Here is a 24343-nt window from a genome sequence, read left to right as displayed (position 1 = left end):
CAAGTGGGGCACCCAGAAATTTGGGAACCCCAAATTGTTAGTCACTTATGACGTAAAGTTTAGGCCTAACGTATATATTTCAGTTTAAGAAACGTAATGTCATCTGAAGGAACAACAAAACTGCACAGAAATATGGCTACCTCGCACTTATATTTCAGAAAACTAAATATCAGAAAAAATGTACCTTTTCAAAAGAAATGGATTGAGAAAACATCTCCAGCACTAGGCGAATGAAGACTGTAGCTTCATATATTCAGGCAGAACCCTAACTGTATGGCACAATACTCCTAATAGACAATACAACAGAAAGCACTTCTATCAACACATGGTCACCAACCAGAATTCTTCTATTTAACCACGGAAGCTCTGCTTAGATGCAACATTTAGTTGCTAGGTCTTGTATCTTTCCAAATGAGCCAACTGAATTCAGGCATTTGCTCAAGTGAGTCTTTGTCTTGGCACTTCGTTAGGGATCTCCTCGGGCTCTTCAATAAAGCAACATGCATGTGACACACAAAAATAAATATGAATTTGGCTTTAGCAAAACCACCAACACATATAACATTAATAAATGTGGAATTTAAGGAAGAGTAACATCTAAGCATTTGTATAATAATTCTAATACTGTTACTAATTACAATGTGAGAACTCTGAACAGAGGGAATTTCAAGGCTTATTAATTCTCCTAGTTGGCTTTGTTTCCTCAATGCATCTTTCCTTACCTATTCCCTATTAACCTCCCATAATGGAGAGGAGACTATTTTTATGACAGGCCATTTCCGACAGACATACTATGCTTAATTTTCCATTATGAGGTTTAATACAAACCCAATTTCACAACTGGCTTCTCTGAGGAACCAACAAGTAATGCTACATTTTTATCAGCCCCAATTACAAAACATTATGATGTCCCTCTTTGAGAGGCAGTCTTAAAACTAATACGCAGTTCTATTAATAATTTTTACCCACTTCTCTTTTAAATCACCTCCTCCACACTGGGCCACCAATGTGCTGAAATCTTAAACTAGAGGTTTCTGTGATGTGGACAACTACATTACAAGGTTTTTATGTGTTTGTCCCAACTGAAATGCATTTCCTAAGGGCTTGTCTAGCTGGAGAGTTAGTGGGCAACAAGTAGGGCTGTAAATCTACAGCATACCAGAGCACCATGCACTAACTAGCCATGGGGATCCTGCTACTGGACACAGAAAGTTCCCTAGGGCACTTCAATATACTCCTAGCATCAGGCAATGATGAGCTTTCCATGCCCACTCAGAACAAGCTGTGGGAACTAACTGAGGTGACGACGGCCTAACTTGGATTTTCTGTGCCTGCAGTACTTTGAGTGGATTCCGTGTCCACCACTGGGAGGAGAAGCTGACCTGGTTATTTGTGTGAACTCAGAATGGTCCATGGCTGTATCCACAGACATTTTGTTTTGTACCAAGGGGGAAAAAAAAACACTTGAATCTTCTTCATGTACGTGAATTGCTGTGTATGAGGTGAGCCGAATGTTCAAATGTTCTGCTAATAATGCCTTATGAAACATATTGTTCCCACTCTGTCTCATCGCCCCTTCAATCTGAGCCTAAGCACGGTTAATGAAGCACTCAAGCAAGGCACTACACCATCTCTCAAGATGTGCTGTTTGCAGCAATTTTATGAACAATTCAATATGCCCTGGAATGGAGGAGAGGTAGCAGCAAACTCTCATCTCTAACGAGGGCAATCAACCAAAAGGGTCTTTGAAGCGCACTATAGACAGGCTTTCCTTTTCCTGCAGGTTGCAGAAATAAAACGTACTGTACTGGGAGTAACACAGTATAACTTCCCTATGTGAGCTGGAGTATTAGTGAGTTCCAGCTCTATGTGGTTCAAACCAAGTTATTGCAACAGGATATTATGTGATGAAAATCCCTCTACCAATGAAACGCAAGGTAAAAGTATCTTCCAGTGTCTGATGAGTAATCCCAAAGGCAGGAAATAATTGCCTGATTGCTACTAAAACACTTAGACTGTAGCATACTTTTGTTGCTATATAACTAAACAAATAAAATACATAAATAATTGTCATTCTCATGACAACTAGTAAATTCTTTGGCAGATGTCACTTACATTATAGGAAGCACCTGAAAAATTAGCTCCCCAATCCTACAAGCTGGTCACCATGAGCAAATCCCTGGACAAGTATTCCAGTAGGGCTACAGGCAGAAGCCCTGTCCACCCAGAACAGTTTATACCATAGAAACCTCAGATTCCTCTTTTTTTAATGTTATCTTGGTTCACAAACTTAGTTTTGTTACGGTGAGATAACACATACAGGAAGAACATACACACTGATGGTGTCTGCAGACAAGAAAACCTAACTAAGCTTCAAATGACTCCAGCCCTACTGCACTGATGTGTGTCCTGAATACACAGAGAAGTTTGTTTAGAATCTTTTCCTTTAATATCCACCAGCTCTTTCTGCTTCTGAAATGACAGGCTACATAAATGTAATCATCTCTGTTTATATTTTTTTCTCTTAATGTTGGCAAGTGTGTAACACGATAAGACTTCCTTTGCACAAAATAAATTATATTTTGAGTGGTGTTTGTGATGGATTTAATTACACACATATCCAATCTCTGTCTACTAGAGTTAGGGTTGTCAATTACTTGACATCTCTTAAGGACGGGTGTGACATGGCTAATATCTCTCTCCATTATGCTAGTGATAAAGTGGCACTTAGTAAAATTAGCTCACTTTTTTATGTGCATAGGGTTTATTATATGACAAATACCCAACTCAAAGGTGATATGCTATATGCATGGTGCTATGACAAACATTAGTAAAAATTATCATTTGACTGATGATATTGATTTAGCCAAACTGGGCACGTTAATTAGAGACGAGCCAACTGGAAGCATGGTTTGATTTCCTAGCCATGTTAGAGGCAGTCTGGAGAGTGCATCCTTCATTCATCTTTCTTTTGTGGGAAAGACAATAAGCAGCAGCTCATGTGTTAGCCATGACGGGTAAAAAACAAGGCTGGAGAAAATCAATTCTCCTTGGTCTTAAAAACACCACTGCCACATTCTGGCAAACATTTAATACTGCATATACTAACCTTGACAGAAGTTTGTGTGCATTTCCTTTCCCAGCTTCACTAACAAATGGGATACATGCTTAAATAAGGAGGGAGGATGCACTGCTACAGTGGACTTGGACCTGGGACTCTTCAGTTCATGCCCCAGCTCTGCCACTGATTAACTGCATGGCCCTGACCAAGTCAGTCTTTCTGTGCCTCATGTGTAAAATGAGGCTAAACACACCTAGCTTAGGGTGTTAAGCAGTTTAATTAATTAGTTCAGCTAGTTAGTAGATTGCACTGAGAACCTCAGAATACCATATACACCTGCATCTCCCCATGCTCAACTGTCCAATATTTCCAAGGACAACTTTGCCCCCGCCTTGAAATGCCTCATCACCCACGGAAGACTGAAGCAGGAAATCTTCTGCATTGACTGCATGCGGCCATCGAGTCAGTCAGTCTCACAGGAATGTCATCAGAGAGATTCATCAAGCAACAACCTTCATCTGCCTAATTCAGGTTATTTCACAGCTGCTTATTCCATGGCAAGTGACATTGAGCAAATTGGGCAGCTGCAGAGGCAGCACCCACCATTGCCTTGGTGCTGGCATGCCCTGGGAGGCCACAAAGAGTATGTGAGTCACCAATTTTTAAACCTCTAACTGCTTCAGATTAAGAAGTCAATGACGATGCAGCTCACTAATGAAACAATATCATAATCTTCACCTTTAAAATGCTCAGAGATATACTGTAGATAAACCCAGGGCAGATGCACTGCATGTGTGTAATTGCACAGCACCAACCAAGAAATGCATAAATCTAAGGCAAATTTCTCTGTGTGTGTAAATACAGGACAGATTGTGTGTGGTTTCTGCATAAGTGCACAGAAGAAAGGAAGGGTGCAAGGAACCTTTCACTGTCTTGCTCCTCCTGTGCAGGGCTGAGACAGAGTTAAAGTTCCTGTGTTCCCCTGAGGGCTGCGCTTGCTTCGGGCTAGCACCCTCTTGGGTGGGTGCAGCGTGGACAAGAGTGGGGGGAATTGGAGGCATGGCCAGTTTTCATTCTACACAGTAGGAATGGCAGCTAGCTAGGTGCAACGGGAACAACATGCTGCACCCTTTGAAGAGTCCCCTCCACCTCCATCCACTGCGGATGGCTGGAAGATAGCAGCAATGCATAATGCCTCTCAAAATAGTCCCTGAAGCAATACAGTTCTAAACCAGCCCTGATCAGGGCTGCACCTTCATGGTCCAAGCTGGGCCATAACGAAACTGCCAGGATGCAGACCTCTCCCGCCTCTCTTGCTTTCAACTAAGTATTAATTTTCCCAGCACAGACACTTGCAAGCATAGTGCCTGAATCCAGGGATGTTTCATACCAGAAAGTTAAGCAGCTAAAGAAATGCATTACAAAAGTATTAATCAAGCAAAGGGTGGGATGGAAGCCAAAAAAAAAAAAAAAAAAGCATCCCCTGTGTCTTTCTATCAACAGATCATGTCACAGCTGAGTCTGGTGAGTCGTCTAGTATTACAAACACTGCACTTTTATTAGCAGAAGGCATAACAGATGGGAACAAATATGCCAAGCTGCAGGTAGCACCGTGTGATGGATATTGGTTTCTGGGGTGGCTGATGCTCTTTCTCCCATATTTTTACATAAACCAGTTTTACCATCAAACTATTTTGCAGATGCAGCTTTGTCCAGTGTCTGGAGAATGGGATTGGGAAGTCAGGAAAATACGGTTACTTACCCTACAGTAAGTGTAGTTCTTTGAGATGGTGTCATCAGTGTGGATCTCACTCCAGGTAGGCATGCATCACTGTTGTTGTTGGGTTTTTTTTTTTTTTTTGGAGTAACAGTGTCCATTCGGGCCACACATGTGTCCTGTCCTCTTTCAGCTCCCAGACAAGGGCATGAAGGGTAGGATAGGCATGACCCTCCTTCAGTTCCCTTGAAACTCAAAGCCCAAACAGTGGGGATGGAGGGCAGGTTGTGGGATCCTCACTGACTATAACTTCTCAAAGAACCAAAGTTACTGTAGGATAAGTAACCATACTTTGAGTATGGATCCCACTCTAGGTGACTGGCAAACAGTATCGTCCCCAGAAGGTGGGAGTGAGGAGATTCAGCTATATCAGTCAAATGGAGATTGAAGTACTGCTCTTCCAAACTTGGCATCCATGTCAAGTGCACAGAGTTTCACAAAGCTCAGTGGATTGCTCCATGTGACTGCCTTACCAATCTTAGAGATGGGTATAAATCCGAAGCAGTCCAAAGACATTTCCTGAAGCCTATTAGAGCGTGCCTTAATATTTGGAGGTTTGCCAGCCAATTTATAGCAGTGAATTGTGTAATCCACTGAGATTCTCTGGGATGAGACAGATTGCCCTTTTGATGTCAGAAATGGCCATGAAGAGGTAGGGAGAAAATCTGAAAGGTTTGGTCCTGGTGATGTAATAAACCAGGGCTCTGGAAAACATTCATAGTACAAAGTTTTGTTTCTTTTGGTAACATATGGGGCTTCAGAAAGAAGACTACTAAGGTGACAGACTGGTTCAGGTGGAATTCTGAGACCACTTTAGGGATGAATTTAGCGTGTGGTTTCATCACCACTTTGTCCCTGTGGAAGGATGTATCTGATGATCCAACCATGCGAGCTTGTAGTTTTCTTGACTCTTCATGATGGCTATGGGAAAGACCATCTGGATGGTGAGATTATAACACAAGCATTCCACCAACGCTTTCAATGAAGGCTCCTTAAGCAACAGGAGAACGACATTAAGGTCCCATATGGGAGTAGGGTCTCTGGCTGAAGGGGAAGTACGCAGAAAGCCCTTGAATAATCTTGATACTGCGAGGTGTAAAAAGGCCGTATGTGACCACATTGGAGCATGGCATGCAGATATTACTGCCAGATGGACCTTAAGGCTAACCCTCCTGCTTCAGGAGCAGCATGTAATCCAGAATCTTTGGTATTGCGATCTCAACTGGGTTCACAATGTTTTTTATTTCCCATATGGATTTTTTTTTCCATTTCAAGGAGTAAGTCTTTCTGGTGGAGGGTTTCCAATCCTATTGAAGGATCTAATAGACTTGTAGGGATCAATCTCTGTTGGGCTTGTGCATAGTAAATATCCGGGCTGTTAGATGCAACAACTGAGGGTCCTGGTGCAATATTTGACCCTGGTTTTGTGAGAGCATGCCTGGACAGGTGGGAAGGTATATCAAGAACAGGCTGGATACCTGTAGGAGATCCAACAGCCAAAATTGCCTCTGCTATTAAGAGGCTATCGTACTGACTATAGCTTTGTCCTGTCTAATGTTGGATATGATCCTGGGGCTCAGGGGGATTGCTTAGAAGGCACAGAGTAGTCCTCAAGACCAACAAAGCACAAAGGTGTCCAGAAGGGAGGTGGGGTTCACACCTTCCCTGGAACAGAAGTCCTTGCACTGGCATTGTCCAGCCTGGAGAACAGATCTACGGTGGGAGTTCCCCTCTAGCAGAATATCAGTTCTAGAATGGATTTCCACAGTGACCACTTGTGGCTGGTTATCCTTCCTGCTTAGGAAGTCTATCGGGTAATTGCTGGCCCCTGGTAGGTGCAGAGTTATTGGAATGACTCCATGCTGATGGCGCCATTCCCAGAAATTGATTGCCTCCAGGCAGAGGGATGATTGAGTGCCTCCCTGCTTGCCTACACAGTGTTTTGCTGATGCGTTGACCATCAGGATCTGCATTGTGGCATTTTAAAAGATGGGTAGGAATGCCATGCAAGCCAGTTTGATGGCTCTCAGTACTGAGATGCTCATATGCCATTATAGATTGTCCTGAGATCACAAACCTTGCATTTGGAAGTGGCTCCACCCTGCCCCTGATGTAACCAGTGTCATTTTTCGGGAACAGACTGAGACCTCTTTCATTACATTCTTTGGGAAGCCATCATTCTGATGTTATAACAGACAATGCCCAGTGGTATGGCATGAGGCGGCTTCCCAAGGTCATGCTCTGTGGAAAGGTTTCTATACAGCTTTCCACTATCCCATCAAATTTGCTGATGGGTCATCCCAGAAGGTGAAAGAGGCTTGATGACCTTTATTTTACCCAGGGCATTTCCTAGCCATGTACCTCCATTTGTCCATGGTACCCTGTGGTGTGTGGTCTCTGATAACACAATGTCTGAGGATGGTATGCCCTTTGATAGGGTGGAGGAATGTAGATCCCCAGAAAGCACTGGGCTGCTTTGGAATATTTCCATGCATGTAGGGCCCTACCAGTGCATTCATTTAACTGCTCTGACCCCTCAAAGGGCAAGTCTTTAATCCTGGCTCGTACCTTATGAGGGATACCTGAAGCTTCACACCATGACACTCTACAAATGGCTACTACAGTCGTCACAGACTTGGTCTCAGTGTCAGAGGCCTCCATCACTTCCTGTAGATGGCTCTGAGCTGGTCTTCTTTTATATTGTGTTTCAGCTTCTCTGTTTTTGTGAAGGTGTTTGGCCAAGAAGGGTGTTACCCTATCCCATGTCAAAAAGTCATATTTGGCCAGCAATGACTGACAGCTGGCCACTCTCAATTGGAGCTAGGCTGATGAGTAGGCCTTTCTTCCAGACGGATTGTAGCATTTGGGATCTTTGTCCTTCAGCATGTTTTTGGTGGATCTTGACTTCTGCTGAGCAGCTGAGACCACCAGGGTGTCAGGGTTGGGGTGGGAGTCAAAGTAATCACAACTGGGGGGGTGCGTTCCTGGTACCAGTTTCTGGCACATTTAGCTATTGCTGGAATAGCATCTGGCGTTTGTCAAGAGGTTCTTGCTGGGTCTAGGATGACTCATTTATAAAGAGGGCAATTCTGGCAGGACCAGCAGCCAACAAAATGTCAAATACTTTATGAGACTTCTCAGAGATGATAAAAATCTCTGTCTCCAACGTGTCCGTGATCTGCACCAGAAACTTCTGAAAAGCCTTGAAATTGTCCAGTGCCACTATCATTACCGAGGCTATTGCTTCATCCTGCAGTGATGATAATGAGAGGTGTCTAGGCAGCGAGTGGAGTCATTCGGTGTCCGGATCTTGTTCCTCTGTGGCCTCTGACAACTACAGAAACCTCAGGAGAGGGGGACCCCTACTCCTCTTTTGTGAAGGCAGGGATTATCTCTGAGAGAGTGAGCCCTATCACTAGGGGCATGGTGGCATTCTGTATGCATATGTAGGGCTGGTGGGTTGCTGGCCAAACCAGAGCCAATCTTGGTGCGCTGGCTGTTGAGGTTTGTAGAGATCCCCTGGTCTCTCAGTGGCACGACTCGTAGACCTCAGTGGCAATGGTTTTCTCCTGGGGATGGGTATAAGGAATACACCTCTTCCATAGGTGGTGTGGTCTGGTAAGGTGCTATCAGTGCCAAGGACTGTGTGTTTCTAATGCATATGTCAGTGCCAAGAGATGATGCTGGCATTGATGCTGTCACCGGTGAAGTCTTCTGTGGTGCAGTCTGCTCCCTTCTGCTCATCTTTGATGCGGTGAGACTTATTTGGCTTGTCTCCCAGAGTCTTTCTTTATGAGAGGAGACCAAGTTCCTTCTCGAGCCCCTCCCCCACTCCTCAGGGCAGCCCTTTTCAGTCTACTGCATCCAACATGTGAGATGTCAAATTGGGGGGTGATGATGGCTTCTGTGCCTCTTTCTCTACAGATGTCTTCGGAGTCACCTGCCTGCTAGACGGAATGCTGCAACGTGTGGGCTTGATTGTTAGACACGTCTTTGAGCTCAAATCTCCTGGCTCCAAAGCCATTCGCACACACTACTTCAGAAGATGGAGGTACAGCCTCGCACCCCTCAAGTTGCAGGTTCTTGCAGAGAAGAAGAGGCAGATCGAACAACTGCTTGGAATGTGAGATTCTCCCAAGAAGTATAGGCATCTGCTGTGCCTCTCGTTCAGTGCAATTAGCTCATCACAGGATGGCGAAGGCTTAAAGTTTGTAGGGTTTGAGTGTACCATTCTAACAACCTGTACAGGGGGAGCTATAGACGGCGGTTTGCAAGCAGTTTTTAGTTTGACAAACATTAGAACAGACCTGGGTAGGAAGAATAAATGAATGAAGGTAGTTCAGAGGTATCTCAGAGGAGTGGAATAAGCTTTTGGGAAATTTAGCCAAAGCAATCATACAGCAAACTGGATACTCACTAGCTTCCTTCTTGCTGCCATGGGCAGTAAAAGGGAACTGTGAGAGGGTCATGGTCACCCCACCCTTTGTGCCCTCATAGAGGAGCATGAGGAAGCACTGGGTGCATGCATAGACCTGACACTGCTATTCAAAAATATCTGGTCTCATGTGGCTGGGGCACATACACACTGACACATACTTGAAGAACTACTCCTGGGTTGTGATTCTGGTTTTGTCCGCAACTCACCAGTCAGCCTTGAGCAAGTTGCTAAAGGCTTTCTTTTCAGAGGGGTTAAGTACCTGTGGCTCTTAATTTCAGATGGAACTGTGGGTCCACAGCATCTCTGAAAATCATGGCTTTAACCTTTGTGCCTCAGTTTCCCATCTGTAAAATGGAAATGGTAATCCATATCCACCATGTCGGTGGGCTGTAAACATTAGCTAGTTAAGAGTTTTAAAGTGGTTTAAAGTAGTTTAAAGAGTTTAAAGTTTTAAAGTAAAATACAAGAACAATTTGATTCTTAATAATTATTACTGCTTTTCTCTAAACATTGGGATTTTTAAAGCCTTTTTTTTTTCCCCTGGAGGAAGCTTGGATCAAGTCATACATAATCTTCCCTTTAGCCTCAAATTAAGAAGTGTGCAGTTTGCACAGCGATTTAGCTGTCCTAACAAGACCACTGTGCTCACTACCCAGAATACAGGTGTGAAAAAAGCTCCAGCAAAATAGGGGCCTCTGTTTTGACAGATACTAAGTGCAGAGCTGAGGGTGGACAGCACCTGCCCAATATACTGCAGTAATTGCATTGTGTAGGGACCACGTCTGTAATATGAATCTACATTTAGATTTCTCTTAGACAACATTTCGTCTTTGGGAAACTATGAAATACAACCCAACTGGAAAATGGACACATTCTCCCCCTGAAAAAAGAACCCTCTCTTCCCAAAGTCAGTATTGCAACAGATAGCATGATAAATTTTCGTACTGCAACAGTCTCTTCCAGCCTCACTCTGTTCCTTTGCTGTACTTTGTAATACAGTGCACTCATGTGCTTGCATGTAATTTTTTCCTGGTCTAATTACTGGGCTGCTACCTGCTCAGGGTAATGTTTAAGGCAGCTGAAGTAGATTACTGTGTCTGGAAGGGAAAAGTTACTGCAGATAATCCAAAATGACAGGTCTGATAAATACCACTGGGTAGATTTGATCTTCCCCATATCTGTTTTCTGATTCATAGCAGGGGAATTGCCTTTTTCAGATTCCACAGACAGTAAGCACAGGCGTCCTCAAGGGAGATCCAAAACTGGTAAGCTATTATTACTTTTGTATTCAAGGCTACACCTGTAATACGTTTCTGAATAGCTCTTTCTCCTTTCGCCAGCTTAAAAGTTTCTTCTGCCCATTCTGCTGTCTCTTTGTTAATTTGATGGGGCAGCATATTCTTTTTAAAACTCCAAAGAATAAAAGTTTCACAGTTGGATACCTGAAGCTAGACTACTTAGATTGGTATTTAGGTACCCAAATAAAAGTGGCTTGATTTTCACAGGCGCTGAGCACTGATGATTTCTATTAAAGTCAAAGGGAGTCATGGCACACTCAACTACTCTGACATTTACAAGGTCACTTTCATTCGGGTGCTAAAACAGGGATTTGAAGGGTAATATCTAACATCTAATTTTGAAAACGTTGGCCTAGAGAGTCTCCTTTCATAAAATAAAGTTACCATTATGCATTTTCCCTTGGCTTTAACTCAGTGCAAACTCTCTTAACTCAGGCAAAATTCTCCTCTGTGATCTGCACTTTCTACTGCACATTCAGTACTCATTCTGGACCAAATTCCCATTGACATTAATCTCTGTTTTCTTCAGGTTTATGTATAGCACCTAGCACCATGGTATCCAAGTGCTGATCAATGGGAGTTTTGTGCATGACAGATAGAGTAGGGCTATGTATCACAAGTGGAGACATTTTTTTCTTTGCTTTTACAGTTCTCAATGTACTCACTATGAAAGTCTCCCTTTCCCAAGCTCAGCCTCTGATTTCTGCATGGAACTTGCTGCTCTCATAACTGATTGCATCCAAAGAAGCAGGCTCTGACCAATTCTGAATATGCACACACTCATTTATGCACATGAGCTGGGGATCTCAGATCTGATCTTCACATACAAAGCATGTGTGTGTCAGCTTTGTAGGCACAATCACTTACATGAGTGAAAAGGGTTTCCAAAATTGGAGAATGGATGGAAATTTGGCCCATCACGTCACACAGTACACATGAAAGAGGTACCTGACACCCCTCAGGTTCTCAAATTTTGTCTTATTTTCCTTTTAATAAGGAAGATAGTGTAATTTTTTTTCCTGATCTATTTTGTCCACTTTCCAAGATTTCACTATTTTTTTTTTTGTGTGCATTTTGAATGGAACTGAAATAGACAATTATTTTGGCCTACTTTTTATTTAAGAATCCACAACACGTTATTCCAGCATAACAGCAAACAGCAGCTCTAAGGGGAAGTCACATTTCTGATTTGGTTGTAGGACTACACTTAACCTTAGAGTTGCTTCAGTTTCCTCAATAACAAAGTGGTGGTCAATCCAAAGGAGGGTTGTAATATTGAAGCCTAAACCATTTGACTGTGTCCCTTAGAGTCATTTTCAGATGCAATAAATGTTTTCCCTCCACTGGAATACAGTGCACTATACCTGTCTTCTTACCTAGCAGTGCAGTCGATGGAACAGTGTCTGATGATACTTTGAGATGGAATTCCGGTCACCCACACGACACGGATCAATGGAAATCAACAGAAGATCAACGAGGAAAACAAATTAAAAAAAATGAAAACAAGGTTAGCCGTATCCAACATTCAGAAGGCTCAGTCTATATGTCATATCAGGAAATGTAAAACAAAACAAAACAAAGAAAACTAAAAAAAAATAAAATAAAATAAAATCTGGCACTAGTACCTGAGTAGTAGGAATTCAACAAAGATTTGCTCTGAAGGGTTTTGCTTTGGACAGAAAATGAACAAGGAGAGGATGATGCTAGGTAGGAAAGACACAAGGAAAAGACTTTAGAAACATATATATTTAGAGAGAGAGAACAGGGAGAAAGTTCCTCAAAGAACATGGCAATATTGAATACATAGGGCTTATCAAAATTAAATAAATTGTTCATCTGAGCATGCATATTAACTCTCTTTCACTACTATACTACTATATGCCCCAAACATTGAAGTACTGCTATTGTAACATATAATATTTGGGAACACTGTAGACTACTATTCTGTTTTTTGAATAGGAGTTGTATTTGTTGTTACACAAGAACTAAATTTGTGTTTTTGTCTCAAAGAGATGGATTCCTAAAAACAACTCCCAGAAATACAAGCCACTCAAAGTTGAGTGGACTACCAGTAGTAAAATAAGCCTGCTCACTAAATGTGATATATACATTCACTTATCAACTAAGACAGGAAGACACAATTTGAAGGCAATCTTTCTGTAGAAGAATGGAGGGATGGGTAGTTTTTACATGAGACATTTTGGAAGGAGATGAACTCTCTCCAGGGGTAGAACAGGACAGGAAAGCTAGGGGCTGCTGGTTTAGCATCAGATCCCTAAAGTGGCACCTCAGATTGGTGACAAAAGAGGCAGCTATCCTAAGTGTGCATCTTCCAGAGTATGTGCTTTTGGGACTAACAAGCCCAGCAAGCATGGTAACTGTGTCACACATGCCTGCTGTAGATCTAATAGTACACAAATGGTGTTAGCTGCAGCTGGAGGATGGGCTCCTTGGATACGACAAGGGGCACCTATCTTCTCCCACTCAAGGGACGAGTTTCTCTGGGCAAGAATCAACAAATCATTTCTTGGCTAACAAAACAGATCAAGGAAGGGGGCAGGGATCAGCATTCATGTGGGGCACTCACTTTTTAGATAGTCAATTTATGGTGCTGGCTTATAAATGGGTCATCTTTAATGTGAATATTTATGGCAACAAATCATTTCTAAGGGCATTTTTTTGTAATCCTTTGTCATTTATTCCTATAGTGACAAATAATGACCTCATTTTCGCTGTGAAGGGAAACAAACAAATACAAAATCTCAGTACATCAAAAAGATGCCAACAGATTAAACAGAAATAACTATTTCATAATACAATAAAAGTAGATATAATTCAATATGCATCAAAGTAAATTTCATATGCAATTTCTACATCTCTAGAGTAAACATTACTGACAAATTTATGAACACTGATCAAAATTTTTCCATGGGGTGAATATAAGTATTCACTAGTCTAGAGAATTTCAAGTGGAATTTCATGAAGTCTGCAGAATTGCCTACTAAACAGCTTACATCACCCGTGAAAGCACCTGCAGTTCTCTCAATATAACACTTTTCTGTTGCTGTGTTGTTCATCAACATCTGCAGCTTATAACATACCAGCTGACATAATGGGGAGTAAGTGAACTGTCTCACAGATTGGTCTCCTGAAGTTCTTCACCAGCCGCCTTTAGGATATAATGCATGCCTCTTTTTTGGGACTCCTTCCCTGCTATCTGGCTGTTGTATTTTGCTACCCCTATTCATCCTCATGTGTTGTGTTAACTGGGAAGCATTCAGTTCTACAGAAGGGAAACTGAGGTGTAGAAAGGTTATGTGATTTTCTTAAGACCACACAGCAAGTCAGTAGCAAACTGGGGAGTGGAATGTAAGTTTTCTAAGATCCAGGAGCCTACATGAAATCACTGGATCACACTGCCTTTGCATTAGTTCAGCATAAGGTACTTAGATACCTACAGATAGAAGCCGTATAAATATTTTAAGTAAATTTAACAAATACTTTTACTCATTTATGTTCAGTGAAACAGGGTTTTACAGGCACAACTGATATGTACGTATTGCATGAAGCTCATCCAGATGAATTTCAACCCAATGCAGAGGGTCAGCACAAAGCATATGCACCACCTACATCCTGTTTAAGCCCTCTAAGGTGGTGCATGTACCTTGTACTGGGTCATTACACAGGGGTCAGTTTCACATCCACTTTAGAGATCTTTGTTACTCTTGTCCCAAAATATGACATGAATTTTGCAGACAGTTTAGGAATAATTCAAAGGCAGCTGATATTGTGGCTTAATCAAACTTGCCAGCACCCCTTCATTCTGGATATTCTTCTCTGTTTACTTGATGATTTTGATGACACATAGCTTTATTTATTTATTTTAAATAATTTCCATTATCCTATAAGTCACTGTGTTATGTGCAGCAGGATGCACCCAACCGGAAGTAGAAGTTGCACATGGGCACAAATAAGAATTAGATCTTGATGTTGTAATCTACTTCAAGTGCCAGTAAGTCTCAAGTCCCCTTGGGTGTGCTTCCTTATAAGTGCACAAAGGAAAAACATAAGTGGGGTGTGAGCAGAGAATAAGCATGTCTGACTAGACATGGGCTGAAAGATAACCCTTAACATCCTCTGGGGCACTTACCTATATGCTCCTTTCATGGCCTTGCTCTTAGACAGGATAATTTTATGACCGCAGCAGAGCTCATTAACACAAGACAGGGTTCCACTGTGCTTCCCATCCTGCTCATTGCTTCTCACTTTGTACTTCTACATGCTCCTTGTGGGTGATGTATAGGTTTCAAAACCTGGATATTCAACTGAATGCCACTTTGCTCCCTAAATTAGATGCTTGAATAGTTAAACAAACCTTAACAAACTGTTAGCCTTTACACAAATACCTCATTTTTTAGTCATCTAATCCTTCTATGTCTAGGCCCAGCTGGTTGCCCTGGTGATGTAGCATTCACCTCTGGACCAGCCCTGCATTATCTATGCTACTGTGACATTCCTTCATTGTGGTGTCAGAAAAGTGGTGCCTTTGTGAAGGACATATTATTAGTGTCTCATTGTTCAGATGATGTGCTGCCTGCCCTGTCACGTTGATGGGACTGCCAGACTATATGAGATACCCCCTCAGTAATAACCCAGCGTGCACCTTGTTGGACACTTCACAGATGCTAGGGGATAATTTTAGCTCCCACCATGTCTGTTCTTCCTTGTCACTTCTTTTCAGCAGGACTCCTGCACTGAGCTGATACCTTGTGCTGTGTCTCACAGGGGGAAATGGCACTTTCAAGATGATCTTTCATACTAAGGAGCAGTCTCAAAATAAACAGACTCAATCAGTTACTTTCCCTGGGATTAGCATAAAACTTTCCTTTACACATTTGGACAATAAATAGAAGATGAATGGCCTGAATCAGCTCTGTATTATTCCAATATAAACCTGGAACAGCTGGAATAATACTACAGTCAGCCCAGCCTGTTGTGTTTTTTCTTTCAACAAAGGTTTATTAATGCTCTCCTATGGGGCTGAGTAAACAGGTCAATTCTCTAAGCCCTTACCTAGTTAAACATCCCATTAATTTCAACAGGGGTTACACCCGCATAAGGGCTGTATGGTTAAACAACAATAAAAGGAGTAAGCAATCTAATAATAGCCCATCTTCTGCTGCTCTTTCAGCAGATCCTGCACTGTCTCTTCCAGTCCACCAGTCCAGTCCATCTTACTGAAACATAAATATTCGTGATAACAAGGGTACATAAAACATCCCTGTCCAAGGCAAAATTCAGCCCTGTCCAGACGGCCAGCACCTGTCCTGTGGAGCAGACCTGTCTCCTCGCTTGGGGACCATGTGCTACTAACCAGTGCCTAGGGCTTATGCTGGCCTCCTGCACAGGGCTAAGTTTCACCCCAAGAAGATATAAACTTAAGGAAATCCACTTTCTCGCTCATGTATGAAGCTGATACTTTAAAGGTAGAATCCACTTTCCTACGTATCATCTGGGAGCTTTAAAAACACTTGTATCTAGAGCACTGAGACTTGGTGTTGGGAGATGTGCATTTCTACAGAATGATGGAAGATGAGCCCAAGAAATGAAGTTACGCCAAATGTACCTTTGCTGAGGAGTACGGCTATGTTCGGCTGAATCAGGTGGCACCACCTCGAATACAAACTTGCATTCAAAAAGCAAGTAGCTGCTTTGCTGCTGTGTGAAATGCCAGGGTTGCTAAGGAAAATGCATCAGGATATGTTGTGACAATCCACTGTGACATCTATGTAATGGCAAAAGAGTGTGGCGGCACAGATGCTGGAGTGGAGGCGCAGCTGGCTAAGTTACAGTGTTGTATCAGTTTAATATTGGACAGGTCCAGTGGGTTGCTATCCTGCTGTTGGGTAGGGATGGATTTAATCTAATAAGACTTTTTTTTCTCTATGATCATCAAAAGAATATTAAGGACCAGGTTTAAACTGACAAAAGCAAAGCAAAGTTCAGGTGGACACTTGGGGCTAAAGGTAGGAGGAGAAAAGAGCAGAAACACTCGCCCAACTGTCTCCACCATTCCCCAAATCTACAAAACCCTACATTTGCAGGCACAGATGGGACAATTGCAAACCTAACTACCCATTTACATGCTTAATTAGTGGAACTGTGCATAGAAATGTTCTTCCTCCCAGAGGCAAAAGGTGAAGGAACATATTGGTGGGTGAACCAAGGGAGTGCCATTTAAAGTGGGAGGGCCACATGGGGAAGGGTCCTGCCCCCCAAGGCTCTGATATGGGGGGTACCAGCTCTTGCCCTCGGGGTTGGTTGGGTGCTGTCTCCATGGGTTGGGAGGCCCCATCCCCGAGAAAGGGTCAGGTGTTGCCTCACAGGGGGTTGGATAGCAAGCCCGCCCTGTACTCACCCTACAGCAGCTCCTGTCCTTTGGAGCTGGCCTGTCTTCTCTCTCTGGCCTGTCAGCTGTTGCTTCAGTGTGCAGGTGAGGCCTTTCCCCAACAATGCCTTGCCCTGTCCCACCCCTTCCTGTTGCTGCCAGATCACCTGCCTCCATCTGGGCTGTGGCAGGCCAAAAAATGTTGGGCCAGGGCCTTGGGGGCCCCCCCGGCTTCACAGTCTATGGGGTGGAAGCTTTTGTGTCCTCTTCGGCAAATCAAGTCCCCTACCTTTCATTTTGAACATACACTGTTGGGCAGGGCTGACCCAAACGATCTGGGTGGCTACCTACCATAGAGTATTAGTAGCCACTCCTTTTTGTGTTAGGCAAAAGAGGGGAAAAATGTCTTTGGGGGCATGAGAGAGTGGGTACAAAAGACTGAAGCTCTCAAATTTCAGACATGCAATGTTTTGAAACCTATTAGTTATTGGAAGGGTGGCAACATAATCCTATTTGTGCTGCTTCAAAATAGCATGATTTAGTACAGGCCTCTACAGGTGTCTTTAAGTATTAACTTCTACTACGCCAATTTTTGAAAGGAGGATTTTTTTTCTCATCCATGTTATCCGAGCCAGAACCATAAATTACCTATTTTAGCATGGGTACTCAACTACACAGGACACAAATTACGTCTGTATCAACCAGCCAGGATGCCTCAGCATCCTGAACTTGGCGAAAAAGAGTGTTGAGAGATTATGAACCCTTACTGATAATTATTTCTGATGGTTCTGAAAAAATCCAGCTCAATATTTACATGGAACTGTGCCAAAGAATAGGTATTGGCTAAACTTGCAATGATGTCAGACAAGTCGAGGACTCAGTGATTGAAAGTGATAAAAATCTTTAAGAACGCTCTTTGCAAAATTAGTCACAGTGCATTCTCTATAGCCACTTCTACAGATGAATGATTCTGCAGTTTTAATTGTTTTTTTCAAAATACCCAAAAGTGATGAGACCATATTACAGACTCAATTCTTATCATATTTCATTTGCTGGCCAGAAATAGGTTTTAAGATTCACAACTGGGGGGAAAGCACTAAAAACTGGTAAATTTCCAATATTTGTATACTATCCATTAGGGTTGTCAAGCAATTAAAAAATTAATCGTGATTAATCACGCGATTTAAAAAACTGATCATGATTAATCGCACGGTTAAATAATAACAGAATACCATTTATTTAAATATTTGTGGATGTTTTCTATATTTTCAAATATATTGATTTCAATTATAATACAGAATACAAAGTATACTTTATAGTTTACAGTTTTTTTTTATTACAAGTTTTGCACTGTAAAAAAACAAAAGAAACTGTATTTTCCAATTCACCTAATACATGTCCTATAGTGCAATCTCTTTACCATGAAAGTTTAACTTACAAATGTAGAATTATGTACCAAAAAAACTGCATTCAAAAATAAAACAATGTAAAATTTAGAGACTGCAAGTCCACTCAGTCCTATTTCTTGTTCAGCCAATCACTCAGACAAACAAATTTATTTACATTTACAGGAGATAATGCTGCCTGCTTCTTATTTACAATGTCACCTGAATGTGAGAACAGGCGTTCTCATGGCAATGTTGTAGCCTTCATGCTTCAGCCATCATTCCAGGGGACATGCGTCCATGCTGATGACGGGTTCTGCTCAATAACAATCCAAAGAAAATGCGGACCAATGGATGTTCATTTCCATCATCTGAGTCAGATGCCACCAGCACAAAGTTGATTTTCTTTTTTGGTGGTTCGGGTTCTGTAGTTTCCGCATTGGAGTGTTGCTCTTTTAAGACTTCTGAAAGCGTGCTCCACCCCTCATCCCTCTCAGATTTTGGAAATCACTTCAGATTCTTAAACCTTGGGTCGAGTGCTGTAGCTATCTTTAGAAATCTCACATTGGTACCTTCTTTACATTTTGTCAGCCATACAGTGAATGTGTTCTTAAAATGAACATGTGCTGGGTCATCATCCGAGGCTGCTATAACATGAACTGTATGGCAGAATGCCGGTAAAACAGAGTAGGGGACATACAATTCTCCCCCAAGGAGCTCAGTCACAAACTTAAATAACACATTATTTTTTCACGAGCGTCATCAGCATGGAAGCATGTCCTCTGGAATGATGGCTGAAGCATGAAGGGACATACAAATGTTTAGCATATCTGGCACTTGAATACCTTTCAATGCCAGCTACAAAAGTGCCATGCAAATGCCTGTTCTCACTTTCTGGTGACATTGTAAATAAGAAGAGGGTAGCATTATCTCCTGTAAATGTAAACAAACTTGTTTGTCTTAGCGATTGGCCGAACAAGAATTAGGACTGGGTGGACTTGTAGATTCTGAAATTTTACATTGTTTTGTTTTTGTGTGCAGTTACGTAAAAAAAAAATCTATATTTGTAAGTTTCACTTTCACAACAAAGAGAATGCACTACGGTACTTGTATGAGGTGAATTGAAAAATGCTATTTCTTTTGTTTGTCATTTTTACAGTGCAAATATTTGTCATAAAAATACACACTTTTATTTCAACTACAACATAGAATACAATATATATTTAACGTAGAAAAACATCCATAATATTTAATAAATTTCAATTGGTATTCTATTGTTTAACAGTGTGATTAAAACTGCAATTAATTACAATTAATTGTTTAAATCACGATTAATTTTTGAGTTAATCATGTGAGTTAACTGCAATTGACAGCCCTACTATCCATCTTACTAAGATGGCTATCACCAAGATATCCTCTCCTTGCCTGATTTACGAAGATGCTCAGCTCCATCAGGACCCTTTGACTTCAGTGTAAGATAGAGGTAGTCATCTTCTTTGAGAAATCAGGTCATATACTCAAGTGAATATTAGTATTGGAGAAGCACTGCATTGCCAGCTTTGGAGTCTGAAGTCCTCTATTTATTGCAGGTATATTGCAGACAGTGGTAGTGCAGGGAAATATGACCTGACCTGGAGAGACCATAGTTGTGGGTGAAAGAGTAATTGTCTCTCCAGCCTGTTCAGTCTGAGACTGCAAAAAAGAGTGTCAAACAAACTTTTTGTTGTTGTTGGTAATGTGGTCACTTGTTCTGTAAGAACTAGAGGGAGACCACTAAAACATTCCACTAAGGTTACTGAAAAATTATCAGACAGTTTCAGTGGCTGGTTGGTACCCAAACTGGACCCTATTCAAACTAATAGGCCAAAGGTCAAAGATTTGAAATGACATTCCTAACACAAAGCTTGCAAACCAATTTAAGAATAAGAGTTTTTGGACATGCTATGGTTTCACCTGCAACCATTGCTTCTGAAAAGTGTTTGCTTATCATGCTTTGCATCTATATAGAGCTTTCCATCTAAATGGCTCAGCACGGTTTACTAACATCAACTAACTAAAGTTTACTGCACACTTATGAGGAATGGAATGAGGAAAAGAGAGCAAAACCCAGACCTCCTTAGTCCCAACTCTTTTTCTTAACTTCAAGATCAGCCTTTCTCCAATAACAATTTAGTGCAGCAAAAACTGTTTCACTCTCAGAGGTCTACTTGGGGATTTGATCTCAATACCCCAACATGAGCAAGAATTATTCCACTAGACCAAACAGCCATTCCCCTTATCCATCATGAGATATAATTATTTAAACATCTCTTGTAAATTCTTCCAAGTAGATTTAGAGTTGGAAGGAGTCCTCTCCACCTGTCTGACATTTAACTTGGGGCAGTCACAGAGAAATCTCAGATTGGAGTGTCAGACCTCTTTCTAGCAGCACTCCTGCCATTAACTGTACCCTTTTCATTTCTAATACTTACATCTTGTGTCCATGGAAATAGATCCTTTTAAGTATCTACAGCTCTCAAAAAGGGAGGTATCCATTGCAAACAAGTTAAACTTACTGAATCCATTAACATCTTGACAGCTGGAAGAAAAAGCTTCTTCGTTGTGAACTGCACTGAGTTTGGTGGTGTTCTTGTCTGAAGTAGCAACGGGACCCATCTCTCTCTGAGTGCTGCTTTGAGTCTCCTTCTGCTTCTTCGCTAGTTTCCTTTAAGGTGTTTTGAAGAGGGGAGAAATCATGGTCAGTTTCTTTCATTAACATCAAAGCAAAAGAGAAAAAAATATCCTTTTTACCTTTTCTTCTTGGGCTGACATACAGGACTCATTGCAAAGGGCAAGAAAGTGAAAGATTCAGCTTTAAAATAGCTGAAGGGAGTGTGATAAATGCAGAGACCTAAGCCTTTGAAACTACATACAACACATCCCATAGTAAACATTAGCAAAGGAGAGACTGATCTTACTCAAACCAACAATATAGTTACAAGGGCAATCTAATACCACCTCTGGAACTGATGTCAGTCATTCAAGGAAGAACAGAAGGCATCAAAATGGGGCAATGGTTTGTGCAGTTCCATATGGGGACAGGGGGTTGCCAGAATCCATATTAGGTGGGCACCTAAATCCAGTCTGGAATTTCCCTTTGACTGTCCCTACTGAAAAATGGGACTTAACATGAAGTCCACATTAGTGTCCAATAGGCAGAGGAGGAGTTTCTTTGTGCAGGTAGAATAGTGAGGAAAGGAATCTGAACTGGACTTAAGTACCCACCTGAAATGGGCTCGGGACAAGACAGACATTAAATAATGTGACCTGTGAGAGGTAGAAGACATTTTAAAAATCACTGTCTCCAGCTATGTCTATCGTACCATAGTGTCTGTATCTTTTCTAAGTTCAAGGAGATGACCAAGCCACTGGCATAAAGTGAACTAGCGCCAGCTCTGAACACTCAGTGACAAACCCATAAGAATATAAGAATGGCCCTACTGGATCAGACCAAAGGTCCATCTAGCCCAGTATCCTGTCTTCCAACAGTGGCCAGTGCCAGGTGCCCCAGAGGCAATGAACAGAACAGGTAATCATCTAGTGATCCATCCCCTGTCGCTGATTCCCAGCTTCTGGCAAACAGAGGCTAGGGACACCATTCCTGCCCATCCTGGCTAATAGCCACTGATGGACCTATCCTCCATGAATTTATCTAGTTCTTTTTTGAACCCTGTTATGATCTTGGCCTTCACAACATCCTCTGGCAAGGAGTTCCACAGGTTGACTGTGTGTTGTGTGAAGAAATACTTCCTTTTATTCGTTTTTAAACCTGCTGCCTATTAATTTCATTTGGTGACCCCTAGTTCTTGTGATATGAGAAGGAGTAAACAACACTTCCGTATCTACTTTCTCCACACCAGTCATGATTTTATAGACCTCAATCATATCTCCCCTTAGCCATCTATTTTCCAAGCTGAAAAGTCCCAGTCTTATTAATCTCTCCTCATACGAAAGCCGTTCCATATCCCTAATAATTTTTGTAGCCCTTTTCTGAACCTTTTCCAATTCCAATATATCTTTTTTGAGATGGGGCAACCACATCTGCACACAGTATTCAAGATGTGGGCATTCATTTGACTCCCAGAACCATATCTTCTGCTACATGTTTCAAATAGCCGTGTTTACTTCACAGGGAATAAAGTTTGAGTGGCATTTACTGCACTAAGAGATCACAAATGCTCAAGATTCTCACATGAGTCGATGCTGTGTAGACCAGTTAATAAACTCATGTGCAGGGAGAGGATGGGAGTGACACTAAAACCTAGATCTGTGAAACTATAACCCTCATGACATCTGTGCAGCCCAATCCAGGATAGCTGCATTTATGTGAAAAAGGTCAATGCAAACTTTTGAATAAATTTTGGATTGTGAAATTCACGCTAGCTCATTGGATTTTTTTTGTAATTATTCACGTGGTGTACAATCAAAACAACAAACCATTGGCAATGTTGGTTGTAGTGAAAAACTTCAATCTGACCCCTGTAACTCTTTCAATACAATAAAATAATCAAGATGTGGGGGGTTTTATTTACAGATTTTTTCCCCAGTTGAGGTCTAGTTTTAGACAAAGAGCATCGCTCCCTCTTAGCGAGAAAAAAATATATTTTTCATTCTTTAAATGTGTACATCACATAATCATTTGTTTCACTTTTGCTCAATCATAGAATAATGCAATTTAGTATGTTCTTAGATTACACAAGGGAAAACTGTGTCTGTCTTCCTCCAGTGGTTGGACCACATCAAAGACTTTGCTGCTATGGCTACAAGCTAATACTTCCTCCTTTAGCTCAGGCAGTAGAGAATCAGCCTTTTACATTTAGAGGTCCTGGGTTCAAACTTTAATGATATGCCTGGTTGGGTCAGCTGCACAGTGGCAAAGCACTTACTGCAATAAAGCCTCACAGCACCTGTGTGTTGCATAGATCTTCATTTTATAGAAGTGAGAAACTGAGGCACAGAGGTTGCATGACTTGCCCAACATCACTCAACAAGCCTGTGGCAGAACCAGAACAACCCAGGTTGCCTGTCTTCCTAGCTCTATCAAACTCTTTCAATAAAGTCTCTCACTTACAGTAAGCACTCTACAGTAACTTGAAAAATAGTAATACAGTGCTCTGTTACGAGGAAGGTCATATCTTGATAATTAATGAAATTAAAAGCTGTGCCTATTGTGATATAGGTCAATGCTAACACACAGCTGGATTTACTAATTGTAGTATGTGGGCATGTGAACCCTCTGTTTTTATTTACCATGTTACCCTATACTCTGCTATACCCTATCTGTAGCAACATTAACCTTATGATTTATTAACCCTAGTATGGAGTTATGTTAATCCTTTGGATTTGCTAATTATAGTGTGTGGCTATGAGAGTTGTTTGGCAACAGGAACTATGATTTCTCAGTGGGAAACACTAATCCCAAATACATAAGTCTTTAATAACAAGCACTCTGGACTACTGGGACGAACCATTACCAATTCCCATTATTGAAGCTTAAAAATGGTGAGTCAACAAGGGCAAGAATTCCTTATTAATTCCAGATTAAATTATTCCTGGCAATAATTGCCTAGAAGTCCCACTGCTAGATGTCTTTTGAGACAGGCCAATAAGCTACAAAGAGTTGGAACTGGCAAACTTGTTTTCCTTTTCAGTGAATGAACAATAGTGTTTCTGAATGGTCTGTGCAGAAAGGAAACTAGGGTCCCCAAGGAACGCTGATGGAAGCCCTATGTAAAGCAATTTTACATTGTCATGTAGGAGACACAGAAGGCCCTAAAACAATGGCTTGAGCAGTTGAAAGAAAAGGATGGTATATATTTAGTGTTCCCAACCTACCTTAAGTCACAGAAGCAGAACAAGGAAATGGCAGCCTCTCCTCGAGGGAAGCCCATTGCATATTGCCATCGTATTGCGGGGTATTGCTCTTACAAGGGGATCATAGCCTCCCCCCCCCAATC

General features: G+C 41.7%; 1 protein-coding gene across 4 annotated transcripts in view; it reads right to left on the bottom strand.

Annotated features, from left to right (window-relative positions):
* The window catches only part of PTPRT (protein tyrosine phosphatase receptor type T), a 716574-nt gene that overhangs the window by 55944 nt on the left and 636287 nt on the right, over positions 1 to 24343 (bottom strand). For 2 of the 4 annotated variants that reach the window (XM_037915718.2, XM_043526951.1), the window contains 3 exons: positions 20903 to 21051; positions 12200 to 12277; positions 11951 to 11986 (listed from right to left, as the gene is read on the bottom strand). In XM_037915718.2, coding sequence (XP_037771646.1) covers positions 11951 to 11986; positions 12200 to 12277; positions 20903 to 21051 — 263 coding nt within the window. The remainder of the gene's footprint in view (positions 1 to 11950; positions 11987 to 12199; positions 12278 to 20902; positions 21052 to 24343) is intronic. The other 2 variants (XM_043526952.1, XM_043526953.1) reach the window with 2 other exon arrangements.

The sequence above is a fragment of the Chelonia mydas genome, chromosome 13 (assembly GCF_015237465.2).
Source record: "Chelonia mydas isolate rCheMyd1 chromosome 13, rCheMyd1.pri.v2, whole genome shotgun sequence".
NCBI lineage: Eukaryota > Metazoa > Chordata > Testudines > Cheloniidae > Chelonia > Chelonia mydas.
Note: the sequence above shows the minus strand (reverse complement) of the source record. Positions and strands in the feature narration are given on the sequence as shown.